The sequence below is a fragment of the Schistocerca nitens genome, chromosome 5 (assembly GCF_023898315.1).
Source record: "Schistocerca nitens isolate TAMUIC-IGC-003100 chromosome 5, iqSchNite1.1, whole genome shotgun sequence".
In the NCBI taxonomy this organism is placed as follows: Eukaryota; Metazoa; Arthropoda; class Insecta; order Orthoptera; family Acrididae; genus Schistocerca; species Schistocerca nitens.
In genome coordinates, this window is record NC_064618.1 from 512159982 (window position 1) to 512175538 (window position 15557).

Sequence of the window (15557 nt, forward strand, 5' to 3'; positions counted from 1 at the left end):
CCGGCCAATGATTTCAAAATCCTGCCAAAGGAATTGGAATTTGACTGTGGCCGCTAGACAGCATTGTTTCATCTCCTAGCATTCATCTCGCTGATGTGGTGCTGGCTGGAGAGCCATGCGCCTCTTTTCAGCCACTCTGTGTTCATGCACATACTATATAACCAGCGACAACATGGTTGTGCCTTCAATTGTGTATTTGATGCACTCTCACTCATATCATTCTCACTGCACACCATCGGTTTGGTCTCAGATTTTGCTATGTCTCAGGTTTTTGCTCTTTGATTACTCATTTGACCTTTTGTTATTCTGCTGTGCAGTCTCCACAGCCCATTTTCCTCTTGTTTTTGCCCACCCACATTTCCGCCTTTTAATAATCCCAAAGAGGATTGGGGCACTTAATTTACAGTGGCTGAAACAGCAGTTCACTACTTTTCAGGTCCCTGATGACTCTCTCCAACAGTTGCTCTTCCTTTCTTGAGCTTCCCCAGAGGCAAGAGTTGTCTACCCTCTCAATCCAGTCGCACTCACAGTCTACGAAATGTGCAATGACTCGAACTTTATAAATATCACCAGTCAGTAGAATCGCTCCCAGGTTGCTGGTTTACAAGGACTGAGTCACTACCGCAATTTCACTTGTGCGAGCCCAGCTTCCAAAACCTCATATACCAACTTTAATTCGGGAAGTCATGGTCCAACTGGCTCCCGATTTTGTAGTATGCATGGCAGTCCTCAAGCTGGACAATCCTTCCTTGAACAATATTTTTAAAATTGCACAGGCAGCGAATGAGCAGCTCATGTGACCCTTGGGTGGGTGGGTGGATGGGTGGGGAATCACTTACTAGACGGCGGCACTGTGACCATCAGTTTCTGATATAATGATCACCTCTGAAGAACAGCCAGTCACACTCCGGGTGGCATGGACTGCAGGGGTCTTCCGTCATGTCCATACTACTTCACATCACAAATACGAGCGGTCTGTCTGAGTAGCTGGTCGCACTGAACCTGTTGAGGGAAAGATCGGCATCTCCAAAATATTTATCATAAGCTGTTGGGGCAAGGGGACACCATTCCCCACATGCATCATGTGACACTGCATGAACTTCAGGTACTTCTTCCCCAGAGCTCTCATTACTGACCAGAACCCACTATTCTGGCTGCCCTCACATCTTCCAGACTGGGCTGCAAAACAGCTCTAGTGTTGGGCACTCTTCCTCAGCTCCTACAGTTATACCATTAAATACAAGCACAAAGCATAAAACGCTAATGCAGATGCTCTATCTCGCCTACCTGTGTGTCCAGTAGGAAATCTCATGTTTCCATGCAGATGCGGAATAGCAACACACCTTACACGAATTTCCCATTATGACTGCTTACACTGCAGCATACACGCACCTTGACTGTTTCTTATAGCACATCATGCACTATGTACTCCATAGGTGGCCCATATATTTTTTGAAGAATGCCAAGCTGGAGTTTCAGGCATGGGCACACCTCTCCTACCATCTGTCGGTCATCACTGACGTTCTCCTGCTTGACTCTGAGGTAGATATAGTGTCATCATCCTGACCGCCCTGTGGTCTCAAGTTTTTACAACTCCTGTGTAGTTCACTCTTCCACAGATGAGGCAGAGTATGTGGTGTGGGCATTTAAACAGTAAACGCTAAAAACTGCGGGAAACACCACCACCACCACCACCACCACCACCACCACCACCACCACAGCTGCACTAACAATATTCTTGAGCACATACCGGACCACTGTCGTCCATGAACGTAGTCCAGTGGAGATGCTCCATGGGTGGTAGATGTATACTCTCCTTCACCTCCTAGCCCCACAACCCTAGGAACACTTGACCAGACATGCTGGAAGCTATCCATTGGGCACAGCAGTTTGGGCATGCTCATGGGGAGCTTGATGGGTGGAATAGGCTGTGGTGGTTACCACCCATGGGTGGTGCCTTATGACAGTTGTTACAGATAACAGTTTGTTGCTTGACATAGGCAGACAGGAACATATTTTAATCAGTAAAGTGATGACAGTGATTGTAACACAGATATGACATTCAGCATTGATTATGGTTTTATCAATTGAGGACAGCTGAGAGCTTTGCCTAGCCACATCAACTGTTATGCTGCAGCATTCTGTAACTACTCCCTATATTATATGATATAGCAAGTATAGAACCGAAAGATGCAACTCAAAAGCTGTGAAATCGACTGTGTATGTCTCTAATTGACTTAAATAAACACAGCTACAATGAACTACTGGACTTTTCATTCACTTTTATATTTTTATAATTTTAACACCTACATTTCAACACCTGTTTACTGTATGAATTGTCAATCAATCACAATAACAGTTGACACTCCAAGGGGTTTGGATAGCTGTCCAACCAACTCCACCTATGCCCTCCACCTGCATCACCTTTGGTGGCTGTAGTGGACCTGGAATGCCCACATTTGCCAATTCCACAACTGCATGTGTATAAATTGCACTCCAGGGCTCCAGATGGAGGCACAGAGCCTCCGCAACCTTGGCCACTGTTGCCTAAACTGCCACAACCCAGTACTTTGCCAGATGATTCCGGTTCCTCACACCAGCCGGAAGAACTTAAGTGGCAGGACACCAATCATGCCACCAGCCCACCTTCTGAAGCATCATTCAGAATGCTTCTAGCCCTATGCATCTGTTTCAAGTTTCCCAGCTGGTGACCTCGAAAGCCTGCTGGAGGGAATGGAACTCTACTGCGGCCACCAGACAGGGCCATGCCTCTCTTGCCCACCACTCAGTGCTCGTGAACGTAATACAAAGCTATCGGCATTGCAACTCTTGTCTCCACTCATGTATCCGCTGCACTCTCATGTCTTTTTCCTTGCACACCATTGGTTTGGTCTGTTATTCTGCCATGACATCTCCGTTGTCCAGTTTCATCTCGTTGTTGTCCTCCCTGTGCACACTCGCCACACCAGTGCTGACGACCCTGGCCAGTCAGTCCAGCCTCGGAAGGTTCTCTGGTCATCCCCGACATTCTGTGGAGTCTCTATCACAATAGTCAACTCATACAAATGCCTAGGTGTAACAACAAATAAGGATATGGAATGGAATGATTCCATAAGCTCAGTTGCAGGTACAGTAGATGGCAGACTTCAGCACATTGGTAGGATACTGGGAAAATGCAATCAGTCTACAAAGGGGAATGCTTACAACATATTTATGCAACCCACCTTAGAATAATGTTTAAGTCTATGTGAGAACCACACAAAATATGTGAAACATGAGATCTAAACATGTACGAAGGAGCGCAGTACAAATTGTTGCCAGAATGTATCACTCACAGAAGAGTGCCACGGAAGTGCTGAAGAAACTGAACTGGTAGACACTAGTGGATAAATATCAACTACAGCAAGGAACCCTGCTTCCTAATTTTTCAAGAACCAGCATAAAATATGGAAATAAGGAATATACTAAAACACCTTACGTATCACTTCTGTAGGGACCTTGAACACATGGGTAGATTAATTACAGTTCACAAAGAGGCATCTAAGCAAATATTCTTTCCAATCTCCATTAGTGAATGAAGTGGGAGGAAAACTAGATACACAGTAGAATGGGATTACTATCTGCCATGCAATTTACAGTAGTTTACAGACTACAGATGTATGTGTAGGTGGTTGATTAAGGAGAAAAGAATAAATTATTACAAAGTTATGGTTAAAACATAAATCCTGTGTACCAACTCGATAACTTAATCATATACATAGAGGAAATTGGGTCTCTTTTCCCCTCTCACTTAACTTCATATTTTGTGAATACACACGATGTAGAACATTATGAAAATGATAAATAAATGATGTGAGATGGAAGGTGGAAAGGTGTGAGAAGAAGGAGAAGCGGAAAGGAGAAAGGAAGGGAGAAGAGAGGAAGAGGCAGAAGGTGAAAAAGGAAGGGAGGAGAGAGGGAAAGGCAGAAGGGCAGAATAGAAAGGGAGGAAGGGAGGAGAGAGGGAAAGGCAGAAGGGCAGAATAGAAAGGGAGGGAGGGGTAGAGAGAGGGTGGCAGGGGAGAGAGAGAGAGAGAGGGTGGCAGGGGAGAGAGAGAGAGAGAGAGGGTGGCAGGGGAGAGAGAGAGAGAGAGGGTGGCAGGGGAGAGAGAGAGAGAGAGGGTGGCAGGGGAGAGAGAGAGAGAGAGGGTGGCAGGGGAGAGAGAGAGAGAGAGAGGGTGGCAGGGGAGAGAGAGAGAGAGAGAGGGTGGCAGGGGAGAGAGAGAGAGAGAGAGAGGGTGGCAGGGGAGAGAGAGAGAGAGAGAGGGTGGCAGGGGAGAGAGAGAGAGAGAGAGGGTGGCAGGGGAGAGAGAGAGAGAGAGAGGGTGGCAGGGGAGAGAGAGAGAGAGAGAGGGTGGCAGGGGAGAGAGAGAGAGAGAGAGGGTGGCAGGGAGAGAGAGAGAGAGAGAGAGGGTGGCAGGGGAGAGAGAGAGAGAGAGAGGGTGGCAGGGGAGAGAGAGAGAGAGAGAGAGGGTGGCAGGGGAGAGAGAGAGAGAGAGAGGGTGGCAGGGGGAGAGAGAGAGAGAGGAGGGTGGCAGGGGAGAGAGAGAGAGAGAGAGGGTGGCAGGGGAGAGAGAGAGAGAGAGGGTGGCAGGGGAGAGAGAGAGAGAGAGAGGGTGGCAGGGGAGAGAGAGAGAGAGAGAGGGTGGCAGGGGAGAGAGAGAGAGAGAGAGGGTGGCAGGGGAGAGAGAGAGAGAGAGGGGATGGCAGGGGAGAGAGAGAGAGAGAGGGTGGCAGGGGAGGAGAGAGAGAGAGAGGGGTGGCAGGGGAGAGAGAGAGAGAGAGGGTGGCAGGGGAGAGAGAGAGAGAGAGGGTGGCAGGGGAGAGAGAGAGAGAGAGGGTGGCAGGGGAGAGAGAGAGAGAGAGGGTGGCAGGGGAGAGAGAGAGAGAGAGAGGGTGGCAGGGGAGAGAGAGAGAGAGAGAGGGTGGCGGGGAGAGAGAGAGAGAGAGAGAGAGGGTGGTGGCAGGGGAGAGAGAGAGAGAGAGAGAGGGTGGCAGGGGGGAGAGAGAGAGAGAGAGAGGGTGGCAGGGGAGAGAGAGAGAGAGAGGGTGGCAGGGGAGAGAGAGAGAGAGAGGGTGGCAGGGGAGAGAGAGAGAGAGAGGGTGGCAGGGGAGAGAGAGAGAGAGAGGTGGCAGGGGGGAGAGAGAGAGAGAGGGTGGCAGGGGGGAGAGAGAGAGAGGGTGGGCAGGGGGAGAGAGAGAGAGAGGGTGCCAGGGGGGAGAGAGAGAGAGAGGGTGCCAGGGGGGAGAGAGAGAGAGAGGGTGCCAGGGGGGAGAGAGAGAGAGAGGGGTGCCAGGGGGGAGAGAGAGAGAGAGGGTGCCAGGGGGGAGAGAGAGAGAGGGTGCCAGGGGGAGAGAGAGAGAGGGTGCCAGGGGGGGGAGAGAGAGAGAGGGTGCCAGGGGGGGAGAGAGAGAGAGGGTGCCAGGGGGGGAGAGAGAGAGAGGGTGCCAGGGGGGGAGAGAGAGAGAGGGTGCCAGGGGGGAGAGAGAGAGAGGGTGCCAGGGGGGAGAGAGAGAGAGGGTGCCAGGGGGGAGAGAGAGAGAGGGTGCCAGGGGGGAGAGAGAGAGAGGGTGCCAGGGGGGAGAGAGAGAGAGGGTGCCAGGGGGGAGAGAGAGAGAGGGTGCCAGGGGGGAGAGAGAGAGAGGGTGCCAGGGGAGAGAGAGAGAGGGTGCCAGGGGGAGATAGGGCGGCAGGGGGGGAGAGAGGGCGGCAGGGGGGGAGAGAGGGCGGCAGGGGGGGAGAGAGGGCGGCAGGGGGGAGAGAGGGCGGCAGGGGGGGAGAGAGGGCGGCAGGGGGGGAGAGAGGGCGGCAGGGGGGAGAGAGGGCGGCAGGGGGGGAGAGAGGGCGGCAGGGGGCAGAGAGGGCGGCAGGGGGGAGAGAGGGCGGCAGGGGGGAGAGAGGGCGGCAGGGGGGGAGAGAGGGCGGCAGGGGGGGAGAGAGGGCGGCAGGGGGGGAGAGAGGGCGGCAGGGGGGGAGAGAGGGCGGCAGGGGGGGAGAGAGGGCGGCAGGGGGGAGAGAGGGCGGCAGGGGGGAGAGAGGGCGGCAGGGGGGAGAGAGGGCGGCAGGGGGGAGAGAGGGCGGCAGGGGGGGAGAGAGGGCGGCAGGGGGGGAGAGAGGGCGGCAGGGGGGAGAGAGGGCGGCAGGGGGGAGAGAGGGCGGCAGGGGGGAGAGAGGGCGGCAGGGGGGAGAGAGGGCGGCAGGGGGGAGAGAGGGCGGCAGGGGGGGAGACAGAGAGAGAGAGGGCGGCAGGGGGGAGACAGAGAGAAAGAGGGCGGCAGGGGGGAGACAGAGAGAAAGAGGGCGGCAGGGGGGAGACAGAGAGAAAGAGGGCGGCAGGGGGGAGACAGAGAGAAAGAGGGCGGCAGGGGGGAGACAGAGAGAAAGAGGGCGGCAGGGGGGGAGACAGAGAGAAAGAGGGCGGCAGGGGGGGAGACAGAGAGAAAGAGGGCGGCAGGGGGGGAGACAGAGAGAAAGAGGGCGGCAGGGGGGGAGACAGAGAGAGAGGGCGGCAGGGGGGGGAGAGAGAGAGAGAGAGAGAGAGAGAGAGAGAGAGAGAGAGAGAGAGAGAGAGAGAGAGAGAGAGAGAGAGGGTGGCTGGGGGGGGAGAGGGCGGCAGGGGGGGAGAGAGGGCGGCAGGGGGGGAGAGAGGGCGGCAGGGGGGGAGAGGGCGGCAGGGGGGGAGAGAGGGCGGCAGGGGGGGAGAGGGCGGCAGGGGGGGAGAGGGCGGCAGGGGGGAGAGGGCGGCAGGGGGGAGAGGGCGGCAGGGGGGGGAGAGAGGGCGGCAGGGGGGGAGAGAGGGCGGCAGGGGGGGAGAGAGGGCGGCAGGGGGGGAGAGAGGGCGGCAGGGGGGGAGAGAGGGCGGCAGGGGGGAGAGAGGGCGGCAGGGGGGGAGAGAGGGCGGCAGGGGGGGAGAGAGGGCGGCAGGGGGGAGAGAGGGCGGCAGGGGGGGAGAGAGGGCGGCAGGGGGGGAGAGAGGGCGGCAGGGGGGAGAGAGGGCGGCAGGGGGGGAGAGAGGGCGGCAGGGGGGGAGAGAGGGCGGCAGGGGGGGAGAGAGGGCGGCAGGGGGGGAGAGAGGGCGGCAGGGGGGGAGAGAGGGCGGCAGGGGGGAGAGAGGGCGGCAGGGGGGGAGAGAGGGCGGCAGGGGGGGGAGAGAGGGCGGCAGGGGGGGAGAGAGGGCGGCAGGGGGGGAGAGAGGGCGGCAGGGGGGGGAGAGAGGGCGGCAGGGGGGGAGAGAGGGCGGCAGGGGGGGAGAGAGGGCGGCAGGGGGGGAGAGAGGGCGGCAGGGGGGGAGAGAGGGCGGCAGGGGGGGAGAGAGGGCGGCAGGGGGGGAGAGAGGGCGGCAGGGGGGGAGAGAGGGCGGCAGGGGGGAGAGAGGGCGGCAGGGGGGGAGAGAGGGCGGCAGGGGGGGAGAGAGGGCGGCAGGGGGGGAGAGAGGGCGGCAGGGGGGGAGAGAGGGCGGCAGGGGGGGAGAGAGGGCGGCAGGGGGGAGAGAGGGCGGCAGGGGGGGAGAGAGGGCGGCAGGGGGGGAGAGAGGGCGGCAGGGGGGAGAGAGGGCGGCAGGGGGGAGAGAGGGCGGCAGGGGGGAGAGAGGGCGGCAGGGGGGAGAGTGGGCGGCAGGGGGGAGAGTGGGCGGCAGGGGGGAGAGAGGGCGGCAGGGGGGAGAGTGGGCGGCAGGGGGGAGAGTGGGCGGCAGGGGGGAGAGAGGGCGGCAGGGGGGAGAGAGGGCGGCAGGGGGGAGAGAGGGTGGCAGGGGGGAGAGAGGGCGGCAGGGGGGAGAGAGGGCGGCAGGGGGGAGAGAGGGCGGCAGGGGGGAGAGAGGGCGGCAGGGGGGAGAGAGGGCGGCAGGGGGGGAGAGAGGGCGGCAGGGGGGGAGAGAGGGCGGCAGGGGGGAGAGAGGGCGGCAGGGGGGGAGAGAGGGCGGCAGGGGGAGAGAGGGCGGCAGGGGGGAGAGAGGGCGGCAGGGGGGAGAGAGGGCGGCAGGGGGGAGAGAGGGCGGCAGGGGGGAGAGAGGGCGGCAGGGGGGAGAGAGGGCGGCAGGGGGGAGAGAGGGCGGCAGGGGGGAGAGAGGGCGGCAGGGGGGAGAGAGGGCGGCAGGGGGGAGAGAGGGCGGCAGGGGGGAGAGAGGGCGGCAGGGGGGAGAGAGGGCGGCAGGGGGGGAGAGAGGGCGGCAGGGGGGAGAGAGGGCGGCAGGGGGGAGAGAGGGCGGCAGGGGGAGAGAGGGCGGCAGGGGGAGAGAGCGCGGCAGGGGGGAGAGAGGCGGCAGGGGGGAGGGGCAGGGGGGGAGAGAGAGAGAGACAGACAGGGCGGCAGCGGGTGAGAGAGGAGAGGGGGGAGGGGGCAGGGGGGGAGAGGTCGTCTGGGGGGAGAGAGGGCGGCAGGGGGGGAGAGAGGGCGGCAGGGGGGGAGAGAGGGCGGCAGGGGGGAGAGAGGGGCGGCAGGGGGGAGAGAGGGCGGCAGGGGGGGAGAGAGGGCGGCAGGGGGGGGAGAGAGGGCGGCAGGGGGGAGAGAGGGCGGCAGGGGGGGAGAGAGGGCGGCAGGGGGGGAGAGAGGGCGGCAGGGGGGGAGAGAGGGCGGCAGGGGGGGGAGAGAGGGCGGCAGGGGGGGAGAGAGGGCGGCAGGGGGGGAGAGAGGGCGGCAGGGGGGGAGAGAGGGCGGCAGGGGGGAGAGAGGGCGGCAGGGGGGGAGAGAGGGCGGCAGGGGGGGAGAGAGGGCGGCAGGGGGGGAGAGAGGGCGGCAGGGGGGGAGAGAGGGCGGCAGGGGGGGAGAGAGGGCGGCAGGGGGGGAGAGAGGGCGGCAGGGGGGGAGAGAGGGCGGCAGGGGGGGAGAGAGGGCGGCAGGGGGGGAGAGAGGGCGGCAGGGGGGGAGAGAGGGCGGCAGGGGGGGAGAGAGGGCGGCAGGGGGGGAGAGAGGGCGGCAGGGGCGGAGAGAGGGCGGCAGGGGGGGAGAGAGGGCGGCAGGGGGGGAGAGAGGGCGGCAGGGGGGGAGAGAGGGTGGCAGGGGGGGAGAGAGGGCGGCAGGGGGGGAGAGAGGGCGGCAGGGGGGGAGAGAGGGCGGCAGGGGGGAGAGAGGGCGGCAGGGGGGAGAGAGGGCGGCAGGGGTGAGAGAGGGCGGCAGGGGGGAGAGAGGGCGGCAGGGGGGGAGAGAGGGCGGCAGGGGGGGAGAGAGGGTGGCAGGGGGGAGAGAGGGCGGCAGGGGGGAGAGAGGGGCGGCAGGGGGGAGAGAGGGCGGCAGGGGGGGAGAGAGGGCGGCAGGGGGGAGAGAGGGCGGCAGGGGGGAGAGAGGGCGGCAGGGGGGGAGAGAGGGCGGCAGGGGGGGAGAGAGGGCGGCAGGGGGGAGAGAGGGCGGCAGGGGGGAGAGAGGGCGGCAGGGGCGGAGAGAGGGCGGCAGGGGGGGAGAGAGGGCGGCAGGGGGGAGAGAGGGCGGCAGGGGGGAGAGAGGGCGGCAGGGGGGAGAGGGCGGCAGGGGGGAGAGAGGGCGGCAGGGGGGAGAGTGGGCGGCAGGGGGGGAGAGAGGGCGGCAGGGGGGGAGAGAGGGCGGCAGGGGGGGAGGAGATGGCGGCAGGGGGGAGAGAGGGCGGCAGGGGGGGAGAGAGGGCGGCAGGGGGGGAGAGAGGGCGGCAGGGGGAGAGAGAGGGCGGCAGGGGGAGAGAGAGGGCGGCAGGGGGAGAGAGAGGGCGGCAGGGGGAGAGAGAGTGCGGCAGGGGGAGAGAGAGGGCGGCAGGGGGAGAGAGAGGGCGGCAGGGGGATAGAGAGGGCGGCAGGGGGGAGACAGCGAGAGGGCGGTAGGGAGGGAGGGAGGGAGGGAGGGAGGGAGGGAGGGAGAGAGAGAGAGAGGTGGCGGTAGGGAGAGGCATAGAGAGGGAGAGAGAGGGAGAGAGAGGGGGGGGAGGGAGGGATGCAGGGAGGGAGGGAGGAGAGGGGGGCCGGTGGGAGAGGGGGAGCGGGGAGAGGGGTGGGAGAGGGGGAGCAGAGTATGAGTGGGGAACGGAGGGATAGGGGGATAGGGGCAAGCGGTGGTATAGGGGGGAGCGGGGGGATAGGGGGGAGAGGGGCGAGCGGGGGGGATAGGGGGAGAGGGGCGAGCGGGGGGGATAGGGGGGAGGGGCGAGCGGGGGATAGGGGGGAGGGGCGAGCGGGGGGATAGGGGGGAGGGGCGAGCGGGGGGATAGGGGGGAGGGGCGAGCGGGGGGATAGGGGGGAGGGGCGAACCGGGATAGGGCGGAGGGGCGAGTGGGGATGGAGGGGAGAGCGAGTGGGGAAGGGCCAAGCAGGGGGATAGGGGGAAAGGGGTGAGTGGCGGGAGAGGGGGTATAGGGGGAGAGCGGGATGGGGGGGAGCGGGGGTTGCGGGGAGAGCGGGGGTTGTGGGGAGAGCGGGGGTAGTGGGGGAGCAGGGGTAGCGGGGGAGCAGGGGTAGCGGGAGGAGAGTGGGAGAGGGGGGATGGGGGGAGCAGGTGTAGTGGTGGGAGCGGGTGTAGTGGGGGGAGCGGGGGAGAGGGAGAGCAGGGGGGAGAGGGGTGAGCAGGGGGGAGAGGGGGAGCGGGGGAGAGGAGCAGGGGAGAGTGTGAGCAGGGGGAGTGGGGAGAGGTGGGAGAGTGGGTAGTGGTGGGAGAGAGGGGAGAGTGGGGTATGGTGGGAGAGGGGTAGTGGTGGGAGTGGGGTAGTGGTGGGAGAGGGGTGGAGAGGTGGGAGAGGGCGGAGAGGTGGGAGAGGGGGAGTGGTGGAGAGGGGGGATAGGGGGTGAGGGTGGAGAGGGTGGAGGGGGAGAGTGGGTGGAGAGGGTGGAGGGGGAGAGTGGGTGGAGAGGGTGGAGGGGGAGAGTGGGTGGAGAGGGTGGAGGGGGAGAGTGGGTGTGGAGAGGGGGGAGCAAGGGGAGAGTGGGTGGAGAGGGGGGAGCAAGGGGAGAGGGGGGAGCAAGGGGAGAGGGGGGAGCAAGGGGAGAGGGGGGAGCAAGGGGAGAGGGGGGAGCAAGGGGAGAGGGGGGAGCAAGGGGAGAGGGGGGAGCAAGGGGAGAGGGGGGAGCAAGGGGAGAGTGGGTGGAGAGGGGGGAGCATGGGGAGAGGGGGGAGCGGGGGAGGGGGGAGCGAGGGGAGAGGGGGAGCGTGGGGAGAGGGGGGAGCGAGGGGAGAGGGGGAGCGCGGGGAGAGGGGGGAGCAAGGGGAGAGGGGGGAGCAAGGGAGAGGGGGAGCAGGGGGAGAGGGGGAGCAGGGGGAGAGGGGGAGCAGGGGGAGAGGGGGAGCAGGGGGAGAGGGGGAGCAGGGGGAGAGGGTGAGCAGGGTGAGCAAGGGAGAGGGGGGAGTGGTGGGTGAGGGGGCAGTGGTGGGAGAGGGGGGTGTGGGAGAGAGGGGTAGTGGTGGGAGAGGGGGTAGTGGTGGGAGAGGGGGTAGTGGTGGGACAGGGGTGGAGAGGGGGGAGTGGTGGGAGAGGGTGGAGAGGGGGGAGAGGCGGGTGGGGGAGAGTGGGTGGAGCAGGGGGAAGCGGGGGGGAGCAGGGTGGCGGGGGGAGCAGGGTGGCGGGGGGAGCAGGGGGGGTGCAGGGGGAGGGGGGAGCAGGGGAAGGGGGCAGCAGGGTGTGCAGGGGGGAGGGGGGAGCAGGGGGGAGGAGGGAGCGAGGGCGAGAGTAAATTTTAGATGTGATATTGAAATGAAATTCCAAATCAGAAATAAATGCTATGAAAGGTCTTACTGTTTTAATGGCTTCATTTGTGACTCATTATGACTATCCTAGGTCCCCCTCCCAGCACAGTTGTGCTTCATGGATTTACGGTTATATCTCATAAAAGCCTGAAATTATTGAAATCAAGATCCTATTAAAAGTTGCAGGACACAAAATTCTGCATTCAATGATACCACACACATATTTCTTAGACCAGCCATTCAAATACTATTGCTCATCAAACTTTACATATATATGAAACATTTTCATTTTAACTTCTGATTTCTGGTATCTCATCGAAACCTTTTTTGGACTACCTATTTCTATAGGACTCCACCTTAAAGTTGGGTCAACTCACACTGACTGTGTAGGTTGTGGAGAAGAATAGGGACTGCTTTCGTTGCAGTTTACAGTTATGAGCCAGCACTCATCCCCTCTCTCTATTTGATGAAGTTGCAATGAGGAAGACTCCCAAGTCAGTCTTATATGACTTGTTCACACCACTGAATGAGGTAAATCTGGAAGGAGCAGCTTCTGTCATCTATGGTGGACTTCTTCTCCACTGTGCTGTGTGAAGAAATGGTGAAACATTCCAAGCAATCCCAACCAAACACACTGACTACCCAAAATGACATTACTACCGAAGTGCAACAAGTGTGGTGTTTCATGCCTTAAATATGCTGAGTGCCTCTGACAAAGCAAAAGACACACTACTCCTGAGGTCATCTTTAGCAAGTTAATGGTGGTGACCATGACTCAGGAGCAATTATTTTCCAATGACAGAAATAAAGCGCGTCTCATTAACCATCAGCAAACACACATTTCTCAAAACCTGAAAGAGGAGTGACCCCATCAAAATTATTTGGTCTCAACAGCTTCAAACTGGCAGACAACATCAGAAGACCACGCATATTCCTCCACGCCAGAAGTGGATTTGACACAACTTCATCACTCTTCAGGCAGGGCAAGAAGAAGGTGGTCATGCTGTTGGTCAACAATAAATATCCTTTAGAAGAAATCAAAATGGCACTCAAGCTAAAGCTATTGCTGAAGCTGATGTGCAATTTTTAACAACTCTATGTGGAGGCAGGGTAGGAGATACTGTAGATAAATTGTGATTTGAACTATTTGCCAAAGCCCTTGTGAAATCCGAATTCAACCTATTTAACCTGGCATCCCTAACACCAAATTCTGAAGCAGCCCTGCCAACATTGACAACTTACCTACAAGTACAAATGTGGTTAGGACACCACATGGATCTGCTCCTCTGGGGATGTGAGACTTCAGAGTTTGGTCTTGACCCCGTTCATACCCCTACAATTTTCTGCAAATGCAACAAGGGATGTGCAGGTGGTTGTAGATGTTGACAGACTGGGATAAGTGTGCACTGATTTGTGCCAACTGTAATGGGAACTCCTGCACTAATTCCCTCCAACCAGACGAAACTGATGAACCAGATGTTGACAAAGATGTAGACGGCATATATGGAGCGACAAAAATCACAGATTTTGAGGAGCAGAGTGATGGGATAATGGACACCGAATCGGAAATTACAAACTTTGAGAAGCCAAACGACCCAACAACAGTGAAATACTGACGTCTGTGAAATTTGTGTGCCAACCTATTTTTTCACTTTTTCATCTTCTTACCTTTAACTACAATTTTTGTTATTATGAAATATAATCATCACCAATTGATTTCAAGAATTGGGTTTCTTATCTTGCCTCCATCTTCATATCAGTTAACTGAATCTCATCATATTCTATATGATACCTTTTTTAATATTATCTTTTTATATATTCTATAATTTTAATATTTTATTGTATTACTATATTTACTAAGTTCAAGACAAGTACAATGGAATGTTACAGTACAATGTTAAAAGTGTAAATAACACTTATTGAAGAACTGCAATCTAAACAGGCTTCACTGTTGTTGAGAAATAATCAAATTTTAAAGTGGAGCTGTAGGTAAACAGGTGGTCCAAAAAATTCACTTTTGTCTCATCAAATGCATAATTTATTCTTCTATAACTCTTGTATGGACTGCTTTATTGATAGATGGGTTGATTTAGATGATACTACCAAAACGCAAAAGTTAAAATTAAAAAAAAAAAATCATGAATATGAAAAGCACTAATAAGGCAACGGGTGGCCCAAAAAATATGCGTCTGGTCTCACTGCCAGCAGAATTTAATGCTCTACAACTTCTAATAGGACCATGTTTTCAACATTTTGAGTCTTTTGTGAGATATAACCATAACACTGCAAAAATACCCCTTTCGAGGACACATTTCCAACCCCCACGACCTAAGCACAACTCTGCTGGGAGGGGGGAGGAAGCCTAGGATAGTCATAATGTATTGGGCCATAAATGAAGGCATTAAAATGGTAAAACCTTTTGTTGCAATTATTTCTAATTTGTCTACTTTTTTGGTTTTGCACTAATGGTTGTTAAAGTAGAAGGGTGCTGTTTACAGAAAAATGTTCGGATTCCATAATGATTTAACTTGTAGATGAGGGTCACTAATTTTATTACAGCATGAAACAGAGTGAAAAATATAGAGATGATGATAGGAAAAAAATGGGAGGAAGAGAACTGCTTCGCCTACTCTATTCTCAAGCAACAAGAAAATTAATGGTAATAATTTCAGTCCACATATGGGTGAAAGCTAACAACAGAAGAAGTGAACGAGTCAACATAATACAAGACTGCCAGACTAGCAAAATGAAAAGTCAAATAAGAAGACATTATAGCTTGTTGAATATAGAGGCAAGCCATCTCACCCTGTGATTCCACCTCATCAATAAGTGGGCCCAGAAGTCTTATACGACGATGGGCCATCACAACAAGTCTCAATTTGTCACCAAGATCTTGCATCTCATATATTTGTGCAAATGTCCCAATGCGATAGACATCCGAGACATTAGTGACAACATCTGATGTGTTTCTGGAACAAAATGTGAAAGAGATGTTAACATTTTACAAATATTCATAATGCAGTAGATACAATGAAAGAAACATTTGCAGGCACATATAACTTTTCTTTCCTGGTATCAGTGTAATAGAACTTTAACAAGAAGCACTCATTATTAACAAAAATTCTACGGTAATACTTTGTTAATATGCTCCTTTATAAGTCACTCCTCCAAAGCCAAAAATAGTCCCTAAGAGGTTATGTGAAGTGCTTCCCATTTACTGTGCTGCTTTCCCACATAAGAAGCTCTGATACTCTCCATCAGCAGTGAGTATCAAATACTACAAAGGAAAGCTTACGAGTTGTGGCGTAGTTCTGAAACGTTTTCAGCGATCCAGGAAAATATGTAACTGTGTATCTATTCATGTGCAGTATGTACACTTAAATGGTGCTCTTTACACACCACAGCTTTATTTGTTTGAAAAAGCCAAATTACTAATGATTTTTACTGTACCTTCACATGTAGCATGATATGTATAACACAACATATTTCTACTCAGGTCTGAAGATAATCATTACTGACCCAATTAATCATCTGACAACATTATGCCATGCCTGCTCCACCTGTTCACGTAGTACTGTAAGAGTTGTTGGTTGACGAGTCACTTCATCCCACTGTAATCCACACTGTGTAGGTACATGGCAAATGAACCCCCAGATATGGTAAACTTAAAATTTATTTAAAAATGAAACAGCAATAAAGATATAATCAAAAGACTGACTATAAGTGTCGGCAAAGACATTAGTTATGAACGCACAGTAAAGCACAGACAAATGACCGTAAAACATCATTCACTTTTTTGTGCATGATTTTGTTTTACTCTCTTGCATGTAGAAGTTTTGTTAAGCCATACTGCTCAGAGTATGATGGGCTACGAGTGTATTAT

At 57.0% G+C, this 15557-nt stretch overlaps 1 protein-coding gene across 1 annotated transcript in view; it reads right to left on the reverse strand.

Moving 5' to 3' along the window:
* The window catches only part of LOC126259598 (lon protease homolog, mitochondrial-like), a 171030-nt gene that overhangs the window by 99711 nt on the left and 55762 nt on the right, over nt 1–15557 (reverse strand). The window contains exon 3 of the mRNA XM_049956507.1: nt 14480–14643. Coding sequence (XP_049812464.1) covers nt 14480–14643 — 164 coding nt within the window. The remainder of the gene's footprint in view (nt 1–14479; nt 14644–15557) is intronic.